We start from the raw sequence: 23313 nt of genomic DNA, 5'->3' as shown, positions 1-23313 counted from the left end.
TAAGTTTTAATTTACTTAATTAATTAATTAAATGACCCTAAAGCATTTAATTTATTTAATTAAGTTAATTAATTAAATTAAATAAATTATACTAACTAAGATAATTAAGTAAATTAAGCAATTAAATCAATAAATTAAATTAATTAAGGAAACAAAGTTAAGTAAATTAAATTAAATAAACAAAGCTAATCAATCTAAATAAGTAAATCAAATCAATTAAGCAAGGTAGTTTAAAACTGGCCCAAAATGAAAGCACTTTGACCACTAGTTTCTTGGTCAACATTTTGGTCATTTGGTCCGAATGGATCAACCCATGACATTTTTTTTTAAAAAGTAAAATATAATTAAAATAAAAAAGTCTCGAAAACCATTTATTAGACCAAACATTTAGCAGTTTAATCGTCCCGAACAATGGTTTGTTAACAAAGTCGATGCTTTTTTGAAAAATTCTGGGCCAAGTATAAAATGGAATTGGGCAATTGACTGGTTCCTAGGTTGAATGGTTTAATTGCTTGGGTATAAAATGAAACTAGATAATTAACCAATTCTTGGGTCGAATAGTTTGACTGTTAACTTGGTCAACAAATTGTTGACCCAAACGGTGTAATCGCTAAATTGTTCGACCCATTACATGGTTTTTGAGTCTTTTTTTTATTTTTCAAAGCATCATGGGTTGATATATTCGGACCAAACAATCGAATTGTTGACCTAGAAACTGATGATCAAAGTGGTTCCATTTTGGGTTGGTTTTTAAAACTTTGCTTCATTGGCTTAATTTACTTATTTAGATCGATAAGCTTATTAAATTTAATTAATTAACTTTTCTTCATTAACTAATTTAATTTACTTATTTAATTTCTTAATTTACTTAATTATCTTAATTAGTGTAATTTTTTAATTTACAATGGCCTTTTATCAAGATTATTGGGAGATTTTGAAAGAAGATCTTTGTGAGGTGTTTAGAGAGTTTGCAGACAACTATATAGTAAGCCCAAGTGTTGATGTTACTTTCTTGGCCTTAGTCTCTAAGAAGATTGATTCTTTCCTCCCAAATGATTTTAGATCAATAAGCCTAGTGACTAGTATCTACAAAATCTTAGCTAAGGTGTTGTCATTTGAGGATTAAAGAGGTTCTTCCTTCCCTAATCAACAGATACCGAGGGGCTTTTGTTTAAGGGTGCCAAATTATAGACCAAATCTTAGTAGCTAATGAATGCCTGGAAGAAATGAGAAGATCCAAAAAGAAGGGATTTGTTTGTAAGCTTGATCTAGAAAAGGCCTATGATTTAGTGGATTGGTAATTCCTTTTACAAGTTATGAGGAAGTGTGGTTTTAGAGAAAGGTGGTGTCAGTGGATTTTTGGCTGTGTGAGCTCTAGTCACGTCTCTATCTTGATTAATGGAGTGGTAAAGGATTTTTTCCCAGCATGTAGGGGACTAAGGCAAGGAGACCCTCTCTTGCCCTTCCTTTGCACCTTGTTAGCTGATGTGCTAAGTAGAATGATCTCAAAGGATGATAGGGAGAATTTAATAAATGGTTGGAAAGTAGGCAGGTTTGGAGTGTCAGTTACCCTTCTTCAATTTACAGATGATATAATAGTCTTTGGTGAAGGAAGGGACCTGGAGATGTCAAGGAATCTAAAGCTGTTGGTGCAAAGGTTTGAAAGTATGTCCAGTTTGAGAGTCAATCTAGAAAAGAACAGTGTGGTAGGGATAAATTTGGATAATAGAGAGGTGGAGGCTATCGCAGGGTGCTTAGAGTGTTCTGTAGCCACTTGGCCCATGACCTACCTAGGCTTCATTTAGGGGCAAACCCTAGGGAGAGCAGCTTTTGGTGCTCGGTTTTGGAGAAGTTTAAGAAGAGATTGGTTTCTTGGAAAAAGAATTTTATCTCTTTGGGGGATAGGATTACCCTAATTAGAGCCACCCTATCTAACCTACCAACTTATTTCTTGTTAGTCTTTAGGATTCCTTCTAGAGAAGCTAAGAAGATAGAAAAGTTGATGAGGGACTTCCTTTGGGAATCAGGGGAAAGTAAGAAGGATAATCTGGTGAAATGGGAGGTGGTATGCAGGAGTAAAGAAGAGGGAGGTCTAAGAATAGGGAATATGATGCAAAAAAATACGACTTTGTTGGGAAAATGGCTATTGAGATGGCCATTAGAGAGAAAGATTGTGGGTCGAAGTGATAGGAAGTATTCATGGCCACACGGAGAGCAGATGGGATGTTGGGGTCTCTTGGAGGGCAACTTTGGTAACACCTCGGATGGCAATTCATAGTGTTCTCCCTCAACTCAACAATTTTCTCAGGTATGATGTGTGTACTGGTAATTTAGTTCTCTTTCGGGAAGATATTTGGGTTGAAGAGGCCCCTTTGAAGGACCTCTTTCCGTCTTTATACACTATCTCCCGGTACAAGAACGAGCCTGTTTCTTCTTTTTGCTCCCCTTTGGGTTCTCCATTGACTCCAGTTTGGGACTTTGGGTTCCGATGAGGTCTAAGGGATGAGGAGATTGTGAGTCTTACTTGCCCATTGAGTACCCTTGAAAAGGTTTGTTTGGACCACATGGAATCAGATAAAAGGCTTTGGACTCTTGTGTCCTCAGGTAGTTTTTCTTGTGCCTCCTTCTTCAAAGCCCTTTGTCGTTCAGTGTCTGCTCCTCCTTTCCTTTTTAAGGAGGTTTGGTGCAAATCTGTTCCCCCTAAGGTCTTGGCTTTCTGTTGGGAAGTGTTTTATGGGAAAGTAAACACCTTGGATAATCTACAAAGGAGAAGATGCTATCTCTGCATTTCACCTAATTGGTGTACCCTTTGCAGATCCCATGGTGAGTATTGCAACTATTTGCTAATTTTCTGTACTGCTACAGCAGATTTGTGGGATTGGCTCTCTTTGATTTTTGGATGCAGGTGGAATAGGCCAATAGATGTAAGCTTACCTTTTGACCCTTCTGCTTTTGCTTTGCGCGATTGAAGAGGAAGAATAATGTGGAGGGTTGCAAGATTAGCAATGCTTTGGACAGTGTGGGAAGAAAGGAATGCTTGGATATTCCAAGAGAAGGCGCGAAGCCAACAAGGTTTGAAGGACTATATCCTGTATAGGGCTATAGCGTGTCTAAAATCTTCAGAGTTATTTCAACAGTTTTCTTTTAATGACCTATAGAGGCATTGGGCAGAAGTGGCAAGCAGTTCCTCATTGAAGACAATGCTGCACATGAGCTGGGTACCCCTCCACCGCCACCCCACCCCACCTGAAGGTTTCCTGAAATTAAATTTTGATGGGAGTAGCTTGGGCAACCCAGGCCCTTCTGGGATGGGATGGGTTATAAGGAATGTGTTACGAGATTATAGGTTGTAATTATAGGCTGTAATTATGGAGTATTAGCCCAATTAGGAATAGCTTGATTATAGGAATTATTCTTGGAGGAGGTAGTTGATTTTCTTCTTATTTTAGTATCTACAAGGCTGTATATATATGTACTATTTTCTCAGTTGAAAGGGACATCAATTTCTTCCAATTCTTGTTCTATCACATGGTATCAGAGCTGGAGACACCAATCCCAGTCTGAAATTAATTTCTGGTTTTCTTCCTGTTGCTGCTCAAGTGAGCAGCAGCTGCGATCTCTAGGTCATCCATTCCGAGTGACATCTGCATCTCACTGCCCCTACTAATGGAAGCGGAATCCCCAGATCGGCCTACCCACCAAGTCGCATCGCCGGAAACCCAGCGAGTGAGCCACACGCGCCGCCACCAGTTTCTGCCCCTTCGTCACGCGCCGGAGCGTGGAGGCGCGTGTGACGGACCCACCTTCACTGGTCTCTTTTCCGACGATCGCCTCAGCCTCGGTGTTACTCCTGTGGTGTTTGTTTGCCCATCAGGAAAGTCTTTCTTCTCTGTTCTTTTTTATACAGTTGATATTTCGGTGCTGCCAGTTGTGATTTCTTGCTGTTTGGGTGTTGCATCTGCTGCCGATTCTGTTTAAGTGTGTTTTATTGGATTTGCTGGTTGTCAAAAGTCTATTTTCTTGTGTTTATGATGGCGGTTGAACAGAAGAACTGGGATATGCCTAGTGTTATTCCCATTCTGTCTAAAATCATTGAACAAAAACTAAACGAAACTAATTATTTAGACTGGAGTAAGACTGTTCGTTTGTATTTACGAAGTATCTTTAAGGACAACCATCTAACTAAGGACCCTCCTACTGATGAGACTTGTACTGAATGGCTAAGGGTTGACGCTCAATTGTTTTTGCAAATTCGTAATTCTATTGAGAATGAGTACGTCGGTCATGTCTCTCACTGTGAGTTTGTAAAAGAACTAATGGAATATTTGGCTTTTCTGTTTTTTGGTAAAGAAAATATTTCCCGTATTTTTGATGTTTGCAAGGCATTCTATCGGGCTGAACAACAGGATCAGTCTCTTCAGACCTATTTCATGAATTTCAAACGCACTTATGAGGAATTGAACGCCTTGTTACCTTTCAGTACTGATATTAAAGTTTAGTAGACTCAACGTGAACAGATGGCTATCATGAGTTTTCTGGCTGGCCTTAATCCTCAATTTGATGGTGCTAAGTCACAGATTCTGTCTAATCTTGAGATTACCTCTTTAAAGGAAGTCTTTACTAGGGTCCTTCGTACAAATACTAGTTCCCATACCTCACCTGTACAACAACCTAGTGCACTGGTCAGTCAGAATAGTGGATCAACTGTCCAGTCTCGTTCTCAGAATAGTAGCAGAGGTGGCAGTAATAGTGGTTGGAATGCTGGAACTCAGGACACAGGGGGAGTAGTTTGCTACTATTGTCATGAACCAGGTCACACTAAAAGGACTTGCTAGAAATTGCTAAAGAAAAACTAGAAGTCTTCTGGGTCTCAGTCAGCTCATGTTGTAACTACGAGTGATGCTCCTCATCCATCGTCAGATCAGACCATGACAATTTCTGCAGATGAGTATGCGAAATTTACCCAGTATCAAGAGGCATTAAAGAACTCCTCAGTCCATCACTGCCCTTGCTGAGTCAGGTAAAACCAATACATGTCTTCTTTCTTCTTCCTCTCAGTGGGTCATTGATTCTGGTGCAACAGATCATATGACAGGTAATCCTAGTCTCTTTTCCACTTTTTAATCACACACTTTTCCTTCTTCAGTCACCTTAGCAGATGGTTCTATTTCTTCTGTCATTGGTTCTGACACTATCAATCCCACACCAACACTTTCTTTGTCATCCGTATTGAGTTTACCAAAATTTTCTTTTAATTTGGTATCTGTTAGCAAACTCACTTGTACTCTTAACTGTTGTATCTCATTCTTTCCTAATCTTTGTCTGTTTTAGGATCTTATGACGAAGAGGATTATTGGTAAAGGACGAGAATCAGGAGGTCTGTACATTTTGGATACCCAGGAACCCCGGACCATTGCCTGTTCCAGTACTTTATCCCCTTTTGAAGCTCATTGTCGGTTGGGGCATCCATCTTTACCTCTGTTAAAGAAATTATGTCCTCAGTTTCATGATGTATCTTCTTTAGATTGTGAGTCTTGTCAATTTGAAAAACATCATCGTCTATCATCTGTTTCTCGAGTTAATAAAAGGGTTAGTCATGCTTTTAAGTTAGTACATTCAAATGTTTGAGGGCCTTGTCCCATTATGTCTAAGACTGAATTTCGATATTTTGTCACCTTTGTGGATGATTTTTCTCGTATGACTTGGCTTTATTTAATGAAATCTTGTTCTGAGTTGCTTTCACATTTTAAAACCTTTTGTGCTGAAATAAAAACCCAGTTTGATGTGTCTATACAAACATTGCGAAGTGATAATGCCAAAGAATATTTCTCTGATTCCTTTCAGACCTACATGGCTCAGAATGGAATACTCCATCAATCATCTTGTGTTGATACTCCATCTCAAAATGGAGTGGCTGAGAGGAAAAATAGACATCTTCTTGAAACTGTCAGGGCTCTTTTATTTCAAACACATGTTCCTAAACAGTTTTGGGCTGATGCTGTTTCTACAGTGTGTTTTTTGATTAATCGCATGCCCTCCATTGTTTTAAATGATTAGATTCCTTATAAGATTTTGTCTTCTAATAAATCTGTGTTTCCTGTTGAACCTCGTATCTTTGGATGTTCTTGTTTTGTTCGTGATGTTCGTCCACAAGTTTCCAAATTGGACCCCAAGTCATTAAAATATGTCTTCTTGGGATACTCTCGTCTCCAAAAAGGGTATAGGTGTTTTTCTCCTCTCTTGAACAGGTATCTTGTGTCAGCTGATGTTACATTCAATGAACATCTTCCTTTCTTTACCACTCCATCTACACCTGTGTGTCCACAAGAGGATGATGATCTACTAGTGTATCATGTCACCATTCTAGACTCTAATGTTGTTTCAATACTACCACCACCACCTTCTCAACCAAAACCACCTATTACTCAAGTCTATTCTCGACGACCTAATCCTCCTGTGACAAGTCCGGCACCGGTCTCTTCTTCGTCATCAGATCCAATGCTCAGTGACATTGATCTACCTATTGCTCTTTGGAAAGGTAAACGTCAGTGTACTTATCCAATTTCCTCTTATGTTACCTATGATCGTTTGTCCTCTACTTCTTGTTCGTTTGTTGTCTCTCTTGATTCTGTAGGGATTCCCAAATCTATTCACCAGGCCTTATCCCATCCTGGGTGGCGTGATGCCATGCTTGAGGAAATGAATGCCTTGACTGAGAATAGTACTTGGGATCTGGTCGATTTACCTACTGGTAAGAAAGCGTTTGGATGCAAGTGGGCCTTTGTAGTCAAATTTAATTCTGATGGATCAGTGGCTCGCCAAAAGGCTCGCCATATGGAGTGGATTATTCTGATACTTTCTCCCCTGTGGCAAAATTGACTTCAATTCGATTATTTATTTCTCTGGCAGCTACATATGATTGGCCACTTTACCAGCTTGATATTAGAAATGCTTTCTTGCATGGAGATCTTCAGGAGGAGGTTTATATGGAGCAACCACCTGGGTTTGTTGCTTAGGGGGAGTCTGGGAAAGTTTATCGTCTTTGAAAATCGCTGTATGGACTAAAACAGAGTCCTCGAGCTTGGTTTGGAAAATTCAGTCAGGCAGTAGAGTGGTTTGGGATGAGGAAGAGCAGATCTGACTATACTGTTTTCTATAAGCAGTCCACATTTGGCATCATTCTACTTATTGTATATGTAGATGATATTGTTATCACAGGGAGTGACACACAAGGAATCTCATCCTTGAAATCCTTTTTGCAGAGCTAGTTCAATACTAAAGATTTGGGGCACCTAAAGTACTTTTTGGGGATTGAGGTGGCAAGGAATAAAAGAGGCATTTTTCTGTCTCAGAGGAAGTATGTGTTGGACCTGTTAACAGAAACTGAGAAATTGGGAGTCAAACCATGCAGTACTCCAATGCTTCTTAACCAGCAATTCACAAAGGATGGAGATGCTTTTGATGTTCCTGAACGATATAGAAGATTAGTTGGAAAGTTGAACTATCTCACAGTGACTCGTCCTGACATTGCTTACTCAGTTAGTATTGTAAGTCAATTTATGTCCTCTCCTACAGTGCATCATTGGGCAGCCTTAGAACAAATCTTGTGTTACTTGAAAGGAGCTCCTGGATGAGGGATACTGTATCGGAATCATGGTCACAGTAATATTGAGTGTTTTTCTGATGCGGACTGGGCGAGTTCCAAGATTGATTGAAGGTCCACTACTGGCTATTATGTTTTTGTTGGTGGTAATCTGGTTTCGTGGAAGAATAAGAAGCAAAATGTGGTGTTGCGATCTAGTGCAGAATCTGAGTATAGAGCAATGGCACAAGCTTCGTGTGAAGTTATGTGGGTTTCTCAACTCTTAACTGAGGTCAGTTTTAAAGTCTCAGTTCCAGCGAAGCTATGGTGCGATAATCAAGCTGCGATTCATATTTGCTTCGAATCCAGTTTTTCATGAACGAACTAAACATATTGAGATAGACTGTCATTTTGTTCGTGAGAAAATTCAACAAAACTTGATCTCTACAGCTTATGTGAAGACTGGAGAGCAGTTAGGAGATATCTTTACAAAAGCTCTTAATGGAGCTCGGGTTTCTTATATTTGTAACAAGCTGGGCATGATTGACATCTATGCTCCATCTTGAGGGGGAGTGTTACGAGATTATAGGTTGTAATTATAGGCTGTAATTATGGAGTATTAGCCCAATTAGGAATAGCTTGATTATAGGAATTATTCTTGGAGGAGGTAGTTGATTTTCTTCCTATTTTAGTATCTACAAGGCTGTATATATATGTACTATTTTCGCAGTTGAAAGGGACATCAATTTCTTCCGATTCTTGTTCTATCACAGAATGGAAGTGGTTCTGTGGCTCTTTTTTTTTCAGGTCCTTTAGGTGAGGGGGACTCCCTGAGGGCAGAACTTTTAGCTGCACTACAAGGGGTACAGTTTTCTGTACAGATAGGAGTGAAGCAGTTACTAATAGAAGGTAATTCTAAGGTGTTCGTGGGGTGGTTACAGAATTCAAAGACTGTAGCTTGGTGCTTCAGAAATGAACTTAAAAGATTCAAATGCTTGACAAGAAACTTGTATGTTAGAATACAATGGGTAGGGAGATCTGCTAATGCTATGGTTGACTATTTAGCAAAGCAAGGGGCAGCGAGGGAACATTTGTGTTGTGCTCAGTTGTAATCTTTTTTAAGTGTTTGTAGGGTTGGAGAGGTTGCATCTCATGTCTCTCCAAGTGTCTCCTGTAAAAGTTGCTTCTATTTTCTTTCTCTAATAAATTCTTCATTTATAAAAAAAAGTAAATTAAATACTTTAGGGTCATTTAATTAGACCCTGAAGTAAGGCCCTTTTCAAACTTTAGGGTCGAAAGTGGCCTTTTTCAAACTTTAGGGTCGAAAGTGGCCTTTTTCAAACTTTAGGAGTGCCACATAATGTTGTCTAATGGATCTGTCAACGTCGTTTGTTTTTGCCTACAAATGGCCCTTTTATCAAAGTCTAGGGTAAAAAATGGCCCTTTTTATTCTTTAGGTTTGAAGTTGCCCTTTTAGTACCTATAGTTTATATTACTGCATATCATACATATGTTATGAATTAAGTCTTAAGACTACAGAGTTTGGCTCATCTATTATTTATTAGTTAGTACCCTATTGGAAAACCAGGTGTCAACTTGGGTGAGTTGCTGAATTGATTAAAAAAAATATTGCCAACCTGGTCAAGAGTCATGGTTAATTAGGAGGATAAAAAATCAGCTAAGACTCTGTCCAATTCAGGTTGAGTTTGACTTGGTTGTAATATCCTTAATTTGTTAATATATAAACCCAAGATGTTGGAAACTTAAAATTTTCAACAATGATGCTATTTCCCCACAAGTTCTGATATTTTCCCTGTTTTTTTACCATTTTTACACTAAAAACACTCTTTAGTGTAAAGCTTGTCCTCATCTTGTTCCTATTTCCTCTAATTTAAGGTGTCTTTATGAAAGAAAAAAGGTATTGTAGTAACTCTCTTGCAATGGTTGCAACTTTGTATGCATCTACATTTGTTTTGTTTCATTTGGTTCGACTCCCAAGCATGTGAAAGACTGTACTTAAAAAGTATTTCAATCCGTGGTTCCTTTTGTGTGTATGTTGATCATTTATCTGAATCATAGATGTCTACCTGCAGCTATGCGTTGATCTCTCTCAAACTTGATTCACAGGCTCCTGTTACGGGCAAAGAATCTTTGAGCCAGAGGACAGGAAATAGACAATCCCTTCATACTTCCGGTATGTGGACATCATGTTTAGAGTACATCTTTTTCCAGGGGTTGAATTGGTTTTGAGGTTGTGGACATGGTAGCACTGAATGGTTAAGATTTAGATTAACAACACATGCATTTTCTTCTTTTCTTTTTTTGTGTAGGATCTGATTTCTTCCTGAAAGCTTCAGAGAGGAGACTTAAGCAGAGACAACAAAAAGAGCAAGACGAAAATGATTTTCTAGAAGGAGGCAATTTGAGTGAGTCAATTGCTCCCTATGCATATTGATTTATTTAAAAAATATGGCATTTAGGAGCATGGTTCTTTCCTATGTTAGACACCAGGGGTCATCAGAACTTCTGCATCCATCCAATGACAACTTGTGAGACTTCCTCCAGTTCTATTCCCCTAAAAGCTCCATCATCTTGGGGTTCCCAAATAAGTACCCATGAATCCGAGGGGTTCCCTGGGCTTAAGTTTAATGATTGTTCCTTGCTTATTCCTGCTTGACAAAATTAAGGTGGCATTTTTGGAGAAAACTTTGATGGAAGAGCCAATATTTCTCCAGCCTAATAGGCATCATGGAAGCCAATTAAATTGAGGTGATGGCTCTTCTTAAAGGTCCCGTAGCACATCAATCTAGCTTAACTTTCCTGGTGAAAGAAGGAAAAGAAAAAAGAGGATCATGGGAGGATATGGAGAGTGGTTTAGAATCATATTCATTTTTCTTTTACAAGTTGCAATAATTTTTTTTTTTTTGTGACAAATTTAGAGATCTTTAAAACCATTCCTATAGGAGTGCCAACATACACACTAGATCTTTCTTTGTGCATGGGAAGTGCTTTTAAACTTCTACCCTTTTCTTGGCATAATTTCATCTGATTTCTAGGGGTGTTCATTTCTGTTATTTCTAGCCCAGCCCTGCCTACCCTACAAATTTCTAGGCTTGGACCTAGATATTTTTTTTGATAATTCTTGGCCTAGATTTTGTGTTTAGCCCCACCCTGGGCCCCATACTCTAGGCCTGGCCCTGAATCTGCTAATATATTATTGATCATATATATTTATATACATATAAAAATGTCTATATTATATATTGTATCACCTAGGAGTAACTCCTATAGGTGATAAAATGAGTGAACATAGACTAAGATGGTTCGGTCATGTGTGCAGAAGATCATCAACAACACCTGTAAGAAGTTATTTGTTGTGAATTTATGGGGCTAGAAGGGCTAGGGGTAGGAAAAAAAGGATATGGGTAGAAGTAGTTAAAATTGATTTAAGCGCCACTGCGCCAATAATTTAACAATGGATATGGCATATATATATATATATATAACAAAATAGGCCATGTCAGCAGGCCTCTCCTTTCTCCCATTCCCCAACTGAACCTTCTCCTTCATTGACTCTCTCTCCAAATTATACCCTTCCTAGCTCTCTTATGTTGCCATCTCGTTCCCAATCACCTAAACCATCTCCCCTCCTTATCTCCCCCATCATCTATTAAAAAAAAGCTATCTCCCCTACCCAAAACACCTTCTAATCTATATCACATGAACAATAAACCATCTAATTCTAACATCTCTTTCCCTTCCCCCTTTCTTTCTATCTATCTATTTCTATTTCTATTGCTCTCCACCTTCCTTATCCATGCATTTAAGTTTCACCAATGTATTAAAATATTAATGTTTAAGTTAAAACTTAAATATTGAAATAAGATGAGTAACAAATATTCAAAATAAGAAAAAAATAAAGTAATAAAATTTAATAATTAATTAAAAATCTTATTACAATTATAAATAATATTTTAATATTATTATAATATATATATCTACCTGGGACATTGTGGGGCCCACACATTCACTATTTGTATTGAAGTTGAAACACTACAATGTTCGCTTGGTGAACACAGTGACAAGATGGGTTAAGATGACTCTAATGGATTGGATCATTACGTAACTCCAGAAGATTACCCTAGTTTATTTAGTTATCGATTCAAAAAGATCTTGATTGATTTGGTTTGGTTTGTCAAATCTGTTATATAAGTTTTTAGTACAAATATCTCTTGAAAATAAATATCAGAAACACTATTAATTAACATGTTTTTGTTAAAACATTAATTTTGTAAAGAGACTGGACCGAATGGGTTCTAGTATCTTCTCTTGTAATATCTTTTCTTTTCTTGTTGGCTAATGGGCTTGTTATTTCCTTTTGTTTAATCTCTTTATGTTACTGCCTAGCTGGCCGCCCACTTAAGGGCATACTTGTCATTACTCTAACATTAATTCTTAATAAAAAGGATTAGAGGAGAAAGGGAAGATAATTTTGAATCTTCTTCTTCTTCTTTTTTCGCCATCTTCTTCTCTTGTACTGCTGCTCTTACTTCTCTTCTTCCTTTTTTCCCTTTAATCTTCAAATTTACACTTAATATTTGAGGACTGATTTACATCTTGGTATCAGAGTAGGTGTATTTCTTCATTTTTTTCTTCTTCCTCTTTTCCCATACACCCTTAGATTAAGAGAGTGTATGGAGAGATAGGTTCTCTATAGTTTAGAGGATCTTTGGCCTAGTTGGTAGAGGGTTTAGAGAGTTTAAATCTGGCTGGATATTGCCAAGAAGTGGTGCTGTTCTGTTGTTGCCCAAAAACCTAGCCAATTAGAGATTTTCGAAGGTACAGGTAAAGGTGAAGCTTTGGGTGTGGCACTCTGAGCTTGGGAGGTGTCTTTTGACTCCTAAAGGAGGGCGGTTCAGGTTTGGAAGAGATTGGGAAGTTCTGGTAGGAGCGGCTACATCTTCTCTCTTCCTCCCCAACAACTGGACGGAGTAAAACCCTAGTTTTCAAGCATCTGGGTTCTGGTTTGACTTCAAGTAAGTTTATATAGACAAAATTTCTGGTTCTTTGATTTTCGTTTGATTAATGGAGCCATACGGAAGTGAGTTCAAGAAAGTGCCGGTTTCCGGCCTTGGCTTGGTAGATTCCGTTTTGACTGGTGTGACCACAATCAAGCTAGATGGGACAAATTATCTTGCTTGGGCACAGTCTATAAGAATTTATGTCTATAGTAGAGGAAAACTCGGGTATCTCACAAGTAGTAAAGTGAAACCCGAAGAGTCAAACCCTGAATTTGAGAGATGGATGCAAGAGAACTATACTGTCATAGGATGGTTGGTCAATTCTATGCAACCTCATATAAGTTAGCATTATCTCTATACTGAAATCTCTATGGCAAGAAATTGATGTTATGGAGACAGTTTTATGGGAGAGTAAGAATGATGCTGAAATGTATAGGAAGTTGGTGGAGAGAAATAGGGTGTTTGAATCTCACTGGACTCAACCCTGAGTTTGACATCATTAGGCAAAATATCCTGGCCAGAGATGAGGTTACTCTTTCCCAGGCATACGCTATGATAAGTAGTGAGGAGAGTAGGCGGCAGGTTCAGTTGCAGGGTCCACTTACAGAACACTTTGCACATGCTGGAATAAAGTCAAAGGGTCCTACTGAGAAAAAGGAGCAGATATGTGAATATTGCAAGAAACCGAGGCATACAAAGGACACTTGCTGGAAGCTTCATCCTGAGCTTCTTCCTGATAGGTTTAAGAATAACAACAACTCTAAGAAGGGTAGTCAGGTAGGAAAGCCTAAGACAGCTAATGTTGCTACAGTACCTGAAGGAGGAAATAAGGAGAGTGAAGAAAAATCAACCATTGAGCAGTTGGCAGCAATGAAGGCGGATTTTGAAAAGTATGGGAGGCTACTAAATCACTTGGAAGCTACTGTTTCTTCATCTCACTCTTCCAACAACAACACATCATCTTCATCAGCATTTGCTCACTCAGGTATTTGTGCTTTTACAAATCATGCTTCAGTTTCAAATAATCATAAAATCCCTTGGATTATTGATTCTGGTGCATCAGACCATATGACCAGCCTGTCTAATCTCTTCTTCTCATATCACTGTCTCTCTGGCAAAGAGAAAATATCCCTTGCTGATGGGTCTCTTTCTCTCATCTCTGGTAAAGGAGATATAAAGACCTCTGACACCCTTTATTTATCCTCTGTCCTTCATGTCCCTAAAATTAACACAAACCTTTTATCTGTTAGCAGCTTAACTAAATCCATGAATTGTAGCATAACCTTTTTTCCCACTCATTGTGTTTTTCAGGACCTACAATCTCAGAGGATGATTGGGAGTGGCCATGAGGCGAACGGAATATACTTGCTGGACACCGGATTGAGCTTTTGGACCACCTCATGGAGTTGCCTTAGAGTCGGTTTTGTTAGAGTCTGTTAACAAAGTCTTGTTATGTCACTTTCGGTTTGGTCATTTGTCATTTTCTGCTTTGAGTCATTTGTTTTCAGATATGTTTAAGGGAGTGTCTTTATCGAGTCTTCATTGTGAGTCATGTGAATTGGCAAAGCATTGTAGACATTCTTATTCAATAAGCAATAAAAGATCTCTTTCTCCTTTTCATATTGTTCACTATGGCGTGTGGGGGCCATATCATTTGCCCACTATGGGGGGTTACAGTTACTTTATCCTTTTTATTGATGACTACTCTCGTTACACTTGGATTTATCTCATGAAATGCAGGGATGAGTACCGGCTATTGTGCAAAAATTTCATGAACTCATCCTCACCCAGTTTAACACTCGGATCAAAATATTCCGTTCTGATAATGCTAAGGAGTATTTTGAGAAAACCCTCTCCGCCTATCCTGAAACTTTTGGGGTTATTTATCAAAGTTCTTGTTCCTACACTCTACAACAGAACGGGGTGGCGGAACGGAAGAATAAACATGTGGTTGAAGTTGCCAGATCCCTCTTGTTTGCATCCCATGTTCCTATAAAATTTTGGGGAGATGCTGTTCTTACTGCTACTTTTTTGATCAACCGTATGCCCTCCTGGGTTCTTAACTTCAAAACCCCCTTTAGCCTTCTCTTCCCGGATGAGGATTTTTTTCTCTTCCTCCCTGTGTTTTTGGGTGCACTTGCTATGTGTATATTCACAGTCATCAAAGGCACAAGTTTGAACCTAGCTCGTAAATATGTTTTTCTGGGATATGCTTCCACACAGAAGGGATATTGCTGTTTTGATCCAGTTAGTGGCACCCGTTTTGTATCTCGGGATGTCACATTTGCTGAGTTGACTCCTTTCTTTAGCATTTCTCCTAAGGGGGAGAAATCTAAAGAGCCCTTTGCTATGTCTCCAACTGTTCCTCTTCCCATTCCTCTTGAGTCCTATCATGAGGTGTCTACTTCTCCCACTGGACCTACCTCTGATATTCCTATTCCTTCTCCTCCTCCACCTCATTCTCCTATAATTCCTCCTCATCCTGCTCTCCAAAGGTGGTATCAAAGGCATAGATTTAGACATGGGCAGGTTGTTTCCACTCCTACAGAAGAGCCTCTTGCCCCTTCCATCATTACTGAGGTAACAGATCAGCTTTCTTCTGACCCATCTACATTTTTCCCAGACCTTGACCTTCCTATTGCTCTCCGCAAGGGCAAGCGGAAGTGTACAACCCAATTTATCTCCAAACACCTGTCTTACAACCTTCTCTCTCCTTCCTACTACTCTTTTCTTGCTTTTGTTTCTTCCCATGTGATACCTAGGTTCGTACCGGAAGCCTTATTAAACCTGAATGGAGGGATGCTATGATGGCTGAATTGGATGCTTTGCATAAGAACCATACCTGGGATATTGTTGACTTGCTTGAAGGGAAGGAAACGGTGGGTTGTAAATGGGTGTTTTGAAAGAATGGTAGGATCCATCGTATGGACGCCATAAAGATTGTGGAATGGGTGGGCGAATTTCAAAAATTTTCCTACCTTCTTCCAACTGGGAATCGTATTCCCTAAATTTAGAATACAATATTCAAGGATCCTAATTGAACCATAATCGAACCAGATCTGAACCAAAGACAAGGGAGGAATTATACCTGATCCAAAGAAATATCTCCCAAATTTGGTGTTCACGCCCAAAGAGGACACCAAGATCCGCTCCTGCTGAAGATGACACAGTTGTATGTGGAACGGAACCAGCAGACTGCGTCCTACACACTGGATCCTTCGCAAGAATCCTCTGGAAACTCTGAGCCCCAAACCTTTTCAGTTCTTTATGCAAAACTAATATCAAAAACTGATTTCTTGATTTCTTTCCTTCAAAGATCGAATCTTGTCAGAAAAATGGCGGCGGCTGGAGAACTCTTGAGACGAAGATGGCTGAAATTGCTTCTCTTCTCTTTGGAGTGTGTATGAGATCCAATCTCAATTCGCAGGATGATTTCTTGCACACAAACCCTATGTTCAAATTCTGATCTTGTTCTCTTAGGGTTTCTCCTCTTTTCTTCTTGATTAAGAAACCTCCCAAGGAGGAGTTATCCCAATCCAAATCAGTATTTGGATAGGGGATGATCTTAATCCTATCTTCAGATTAAGTTAGCTTACTCCTGATCTTATTAGGAGGTTACCAAATTCAAATCTGATTTGAATTTGGTCTCTCAGAGTGGATAAGGTTAATGGCCCAATCCTTTTGCTAACTTTAATCTCAGATCCGCCCCATAAATGGGTGATCATATAAGCCTAATTCGAAATGGGCTTTTGGCCCATTAAGTGTTCAGTGCTTAACTAGTCTCCAATCTGTTGCCCAGTTGAGCTTCTTTGTATGGCGTGGGACTCAAGCATTGATCTACACACCAACCACATGGGTTCGATCCAACCTTTATTACAAGGCCTAGACGAATTCACTGAGAAGCCCAGTGAACCCCTTGAGCCCATCATATGGACCCTATGGGCCCAACACTTACATTAAGTGGTCTCTGGGCCAAGCCATCTTATAAAAACCCAGGGACTGTGGGCAGGTGCAAGATTAGCCCATCAGGTACTATCCTAAATGGCCTTACACTTAACCTCTCAGTCCATAATGATCAAGCACTGCCCGACAAGAGAAGACCTCTCCCTCGGCTGTAAGGAACAGTGCTGCACTCTCTACTCACATGGATCCTGGGAATTAAACCATTTGCAAACATTTTGAAACCGTATGTATATATATATCATATATAAATTTTGCAAAACAAAATTCCAACGATTGAAATCAACTGCCGGCAGTTTGGTTTCCATCAGAGAGAGTGCATTTCCGATCATTACCTTTGTCCGACAGAGGGGCTGATCCTGTCACTATGATCACCCACTCAGATGAATTCTCAGACTGCCCCAACATGCCCAGGTTTTGACCCCCTCTAAGGATCTCACTGATTGGCATATCAAAGACAGTCCGATCTGGCACTTAGTGAAGTATTATAATCGAGTCTAGGGGTCAGGTGTAACTTTCCAGTTTTGCCCATTTGTCTCCAAGGTCTAGGGCAATACTGGAAATCTGGTCCGGTTCAAGGATTCGAGTAATCTCATACTGCATGTGCCTTGGGTCTTACCCTGGTGGCCGAGACAGGCCATCCCAACACTTGGTGGCACACCAGTATCAGCCTTGGCAGGATAAATCTCCCTAGACTTATCCAATGGCTGTGAACATTTAAAACTAACACGACTCTCAATAAGTGTCCAGTTTTAGGGTCTTACACATAATTATACCAAACAACATGAATCAAACATGCACTTTATTTATTTACACTAAATATCAAAAGTACATCAAATCAGATTGAAGCTAAGGGCATACAAAACTGTCTAACATGTTTATCATTAAATATCTCTCTGATGAATCTATTGAGAGGTTTAAGGCTAGGCTGGTTGCTAAGGGCTACACTCAAATGAATGGTATTGACTATCTTGAGACATTTGCTCCTGTAGCTAAGATGACCTCAGTCAGGGTTTTGTTATCTCTAGCCGCTACTTTTGATTGGCCCCTACACCAGTTTGATGTTAAAAATGCTTTTTGAATGGAGACCTACATGAAGAGGTCTATATGTCTTTGCCTCCAGGGGTGTATGGGAAGGGAATGTAAGGCAAGGTGTGTAAACTGCAGAAATCTATTTATGGTTTTAAACAGTCTCTTCGGGCTTGGTTTGAGAGGTTCAGGGCTGCTCTTGTCTCCTTTGCCTACACACAAACTCAATCTGATCATACCCTGTTCTTGAAGAGAAATGGCTCTCTGGTGACTTTCTTGATAGTTTATGTTGATGATATTGTGGTCACGGGTAATGACACTCAAGGGGTAAGTAAACTAAAAAGATTTCTCAACTCTGAATTTGAGATCAAGGATTTGGGAGATTTTGGGTATTTTTTGGGCATTGAAGTTGCTAGGTCTAAGGATGGTATCTTCATTTCTCAGCGTAAATATGTCCTTGACCTCCTTGCTGAGACTGGTAAACTTGGAGCTAAACCAATCTCCACTCCTATTGGTCCCAATCATAAGCTTTCTGCTACAAATGGTGAGCTTTTATCTGATAAGGGGGTGTTTCAGAGACTGCTTGGTAAGTTGTTATTATCTTTGCATGACTTGGCCAGATATTTCCTATGCAGTAAGTGTTATTGGTCAATTTATGCATTCTCCTAGAGATACTCATTTAGCTGTTGCAGAAAGGGTTCTGTGTTAATTGAAAGGTAATCCAGGGAAAGGTATTCTATTTTCCAAACATGGACACATGAAGTAGGAAGCTTTTACTGATGCTGATTGGGCAGGATGTATTGATGATAGGAGATCCGCCTCATGTTATTGTGCTCTAGTCGCTGGGAACATTGTGTCATGGAGGAGTAAGAAACAGTCTGTAGTTGCTAGATCCTTAGCTGAAGCAGAATACAGGGCAATGGGACATGGTGTATCAGAATTACTGTGGCTACGATCCCTTTTAGAAGAATTGGGGGTTGATTATGAGAAGCCAATGATGTTCTACTGTGACAACCAAGCAGCTATCAACATTGCACATAATCCTGTTCAGCATGACAGAACTAATCACATTGAGGTTGATAGACATTTTGTAAGAGAAAGAGTTTCCTTATGAGAAGTTTGTTTGCCATTCATCACATCAGACGAACAATTGGCTGATATCTTGACCAAGGGAATTCCAAGAGGGAAAATGACACACTATATAAGGAAGCTGGGCATGATTGACATCTATGCTCAGCTTGAGGGGGAGTGTAAAGAGACTGGGCCGAATGGGTCCTAGTATTTTCTCTTGTAATATATTTTCTTTTTTTGTTGGTTAATGGGCCTCTCTTAATGGGCCTGTTAACAATTTCCTTTTGTTTAATCTCTTTATGTTACCGCCTAGCTGGCCGCCTACTTAAGGGCAAACTTGTCATTACTCTAACATTAATTCTTAATAAAAAGGATTAGAGGAGAAAGGGAAGATAATTTCGAATCTTCTTCTTCTTCCTTCTCTTTTCGCCATCTTTTTCTCTTGTACTGCTGCTCTTACTTCTCTTCTTCCTTTTTTCCCTCTAATCTTCAAATTTACACCTAATATTTGAGGACTGATTTACATATAATTTCACTATGAATTAAATTTTCAATAAAATATTTTTTTATTATTTTTTCAGAATTTTTTGTTAAAAATTCGCTAAAAAATTTTATATAAATTATGTGAAAATTCCATTGCTAATTTTCTAAAGTATTTTCTTGAACATGAATCGTCTCCTTTGACTTATAACTTCATTACAATGAACTTAATTTTTGAAGCATTGAGTGGTAGATAAAATCGATTAGGTTGTTTCCCTAGCTTTGTTAGTTTTCCAAGAGAGGAAGAAAGCAGAATAAGAAATGGATCAAGGGCCTAAAAATCGCTATGCATCAAGAAGATGAGGTTCATGGGTCGGGTTATTTGAATGCCCAAAACCCATCCAACCTGCTAGCTTCAATTACCAATATCGAACTAGACCAATTTGGTTTGCTCAATTCGGCCCTATTAACTGTCCACCGACTAGCTTCAATTACCGGTTCATACTGAACTAGACCAATCTGGCTTGATTGGTTTGACCCGATTATGCAATTTTGAGAAGAGCAAATAAGGGAAAATTTCACTAAAAGAATAATTTTGTTAATTAGAAAATAACAGAAGAATCAGAAAAAAAAGAGAAGATAATAGAGAAATTATTAACAATTTTGTTAATAGACAAAAAAATTCAGAAAATAAAAAATTAGAAACTTAATTTTTTTAATTAATTGATAAAATAAGATAAAATTTCACTAAAAATAATAGAATTTTTTTAACATATGAAAAGCAATATTTATTGAGAAAATATTAAAAATTGGAAAGTCATAGAAAAATAAATATAACGGAAAATTAAAAATCAACAACTTACTGTACATGATTAACTTATTAAGTAACTTATTAATTAAAATAAATTAACTAACTTGGTTTTATTAACTTACTCTACAATTAGTTGGAGTCTACCAGCAGAAGATCACATGCTCTTCAACCATTCTACCTTTTATTGGCTTACAACAATAGGGAGAATTATGTGGAGATGTGCTCATGCTGCCTTGATTTGGACTCTTTGGGAAGAAAGGAATATTAGAATTTTTCAAGAAAAGGAAAGGATCAGTCAGGAATTGAAAGACTATGTGTTAAATAGGGCAATACCTTGGCTGAAGACCTTGGAAATTTTTCATCAATTCTCCTTTAATGACCTTTGGAGAAATTGGTCAGCAGTAGCGATGTGTTCATCTCTAAAGGACAAATCAATTACAAGCTGGTCTCCTCCATCTGAAGGCTCACTGAAGTTGAACTTTGATGAAAGTAGCATGGGTAATCTAGGATTATCCGGAATGGGGGGTGCTTTGAGAAATGAGAAGGGAGAGATTTTGTTGCTCTACTCAGGTCCCTTGGGAATTGGGGACTCCATCATGGCAGAACTTTTAACTACTGTACAAGGGGTGCAATTTGCAAACCAGTTGGGGGTACAACACCTAACAATCGAGGGGGATTCCAAAGTGGTGGTGGGTTGGTTGAAAAATCCTGAAGAGGCTATGTGGCGTTACAAGAATGAAATGAAGAAATTTAGTTGGTTGACAAGGAATATGTTGGTCACTGTACAGTGGGTGGGGATATTAGCAAATACTTTGTCAGATGTGTTAGCTAAGCAAGGGGTAAATAGGGAATAATTGTTTTGGGCTCAATTGTGATTCTTGCTTATCTTTCCTACTTGTAAGATTCAAGGAGGGGCTACAGCTCGCGCCTCTCCCTGGGATGTTGTATGAACACACTCTAAATCCGCTTCTGAATTAATAAATTTATTATCATTCATAAAAAAAAACTTACTCTACAATTAGTAAAATTAATTTTATAAAAAATTATAAAAAATAAATTTTAAATCATTAATAAAAACAATAAAAAATCGTCAATAGACTTAGAAAACTATATTTTATTAGTTAAAATTGGTACAAACTAATCAAAACATAATTTAATTAAAATAAAAATAGTTTTTAAAATTAACATAATAAAAAACTCTCCCCTTCCTTAATACCTTCTAGATTTTTGTTTTTATTAAAATTTATTAGACAATACATAACCCTAGAATAATGCTAAAATGGATAAGGTTCAGCTTGGGCCAATTGTGAATGTCCTAAGACTCCTGTCTAAATGTCACTTAACAAAGCCTATGCATCACATTCAATAGTAATAAAACTAATAAAATGTAATAGAAATTGTAAAAATTAAGATAAATAATAAAAGTTAACACAAATTTATCTAATGGCATTCATCCCAATAATAGTTTGGGTTGGACTTGGTACCACTTGGCCTGATTGAGAGTCTGAATCTCCTACAAGCAAAAACTCTGCTCACATAACATCTAGCCGCACGTTGGGAACATCTTCTGTACGTGTATGTTAAACTCATTGGGAGGTGTTCCCAATGTGTGGCTGGATTCCCATCCTTTTACAATGTGTGCAGAGTTTTTGCTTGCAGAGAATCCTGTCGCTCCATTTGATATTGTCATAAGGCTCTTGCGACAATTTTGTCAACAACACCTGTGCATCTCACTACCCGACTATATATATATATATATATATATATATATATATATACATTTAAGGTTTAGGCCCATAATCTTTGTCCAGCCCCGGCCCATGTAGGCCTGAAGTTCAGTTCGGGTAAGACCTGAACTTTGGCTTTGGGCCTATGCCTTTATGTATTAAATATTATATATTATCTTATATTATATAACATATATATCATATGTATAACATTTATATATAATAAAATATATTATAAAATAACACACACATATATGTGTAAATATATGCTATATATAATACATGTTGCTGACTGGACCTAAAGTACTTGGCCCAGGCTGGCTCAGAAATTTCTGGGCAGGGCTAGAAATGATTACCCCTAAGCTCAGCCCATGATCACTCTTACTGGTTAGCTATGGTCAAAATAAGTTTGCCAATTTATGGAGAATGAACCTGAAATTTGAGCTCTTTAGCTAGAACTTAAATTTAAGATGTCTTAAATGATACCTAGCCCTAAAATCTCAGAAATGAGAACCAAACACATGGATGTGCAGAAAACCTAATTGGAATAATTTATTGTACTTGATGAATGATGATTTTTTTTTGATATCTTCTGAAGGGCTACACAGCCGGAGACCTTACCAACCAGCTGGTTGGCACCTTGCTTGATGAATGATGATTAGTATAACCTGCCATACAGAATATTATGAAACCTGAACTTCTTTTCTATATTGTGCATACCAAAATCATTGAATTGTCTCTTTTTTCTTCTGGTTCCTTCTACTTTTATACTGGATTCATTTCCTCTTATTTCTTGAGAGAAAAATGATATTTGAATTTTGATCTCTATATCTTTTTAAAAGGTAAGAGAAGCCCTAGGCAGTTGAAGAAGCAGCAGCAGCAGAGGAATAGCATACCCTGTGAAGGCCTATCACCTGGTCACTCGAGGGGACAGCTACCAATAAATCACAAGTCTGATGGTGCAGAGGATAGAGATATACAGAGTCCACATACACCACAACCAGTAATTGATCTGCGATTGGAGGCAAAAATAACAGCCGAGGTTGGTTGCCTTCGACACCATATACAATTTTGAGAAACCAGCAGCACTCTGCATTTTGTTAGATGCAATTACATTCCATGTTTCTTACTTTACTCATTCCGCATTTGTACTAGTCATTCTAATGCATTCTTCTCACCTTTCGCTTTGAAAACTTTATACTTTATTTCTGCCTCAGAGGATAATTTTGCATGCTACTTTTGGAGTTGTCCATTATTGCATGGTTCATGGCAGAAAAATCTTGAATATTTTCTACCTTATTTGTGATCCTCCTTCAATGTTGTTTCTTCTCCATGTAGAATATGGTATCCCTAATTTTCTCCCTCTGATCTTAAAAAATTCTCTAATAATATAAGCTCAATGTTCTCCCAAGGATTAAAGTATCGGTATCGAACAATTTGGATACGGATACAGATACAAATACACTTGGGAAACACATGGATACAAATGTTATATAGATTTTTACAAATTAATACATGGCAAAGTCAATATTATTTTATTATCTATTAAAGTGTAAGGCATAAAGCATATGCAACTATTATATTTGAATTATTATATCATTTTTTTTCTATTTTTATTTTTTAACATTAACA

The 23313-nt window shown here is 38.1% G+C and overlaps 2 protein-coding genes across 5 annotated transcripts in view; both read left to right on the top strand.

The window, feature by feature from the left end:
• Positions 1-23313, top strand: part of LOC104609641 (P-loop containing nucleoside triphosphate hydrolases superfamily protein) — a 66464-nt gene that overhangs the window by 5777 nt on the left and 37374 nt on the right. For 2 of the 4 annotated variants that reach the window (XM_088896261.1, XM_088896262.1), the window contains exons 2-5: positions 5332-5589; positions 9710-9776; positions 9913-10008; positions 22524-22723. In XM_088896261.1, the coding sequence (XP_088752387.1) occupies positions 5332-5589; positions 9710-9776; positions 9913-10008; positions 22524-22723 (621 nt within the window). Of the gene's footprint in view, positions 1-5331; positions 5590-9675; positions 9777-9912; positions 10009-22523; positions 22724-23313 lie in introns of all 4 variants that reach the window. The other 2 variants (XM_019199820.2, XM_019199821.2) reach the window with 2 other exon arrangements.
• On the top strand, positions 10015-18820 carry LOC148803024 (uncharacterized). The gene is made up of 2 exons (XM_088896263.1): positions 10015-13588; positions 13915-18820. Exons 1-2 carry the CDS (start codon positions 12988-12990, stop codon positions 13950-13952), a joined length of 639 nt encoding a protein of 212 aa, XP_088752389.1. The 5' UTR covers positions 10015-12987; the 3' UTR covers positions 13953-18820.

This window comes from Nelumbo nucifera, chromosome 1 (assembly GCF_055504915.1).
Source record: "Nelumbo nucifera cultivar China Antique chromosome 1, China Antique-T2T, whole genome shotgun sequence".
NCBI lineage: Eukaryota > Viridiplantae > Streptophyta > Magnoliopsida > Proteales > Nelumbonaceae > Nelumbo > Nelumbo nucifera.
Note: the sequence above shows the minus strand (reverse complement) of the source record. Positions and strands in the feature narration are given on the sequence as shown.

Coding starts and splice junctions, on each gene's coding strand:
- LOC148803024 (XM_088896263.1), top strand. CDS start 12,988: ATGTTATGGAGACAGTTTTATGGGAGAGTAAGAATGATGCTGAAATGT. Junction 13,589..13,914: donor ATCAGCATTTGCTCACTCAG/GTATTTGTGCTT, acceptor TGTGTTTTTCAG/GACCTACAATCTCAGAGGAT.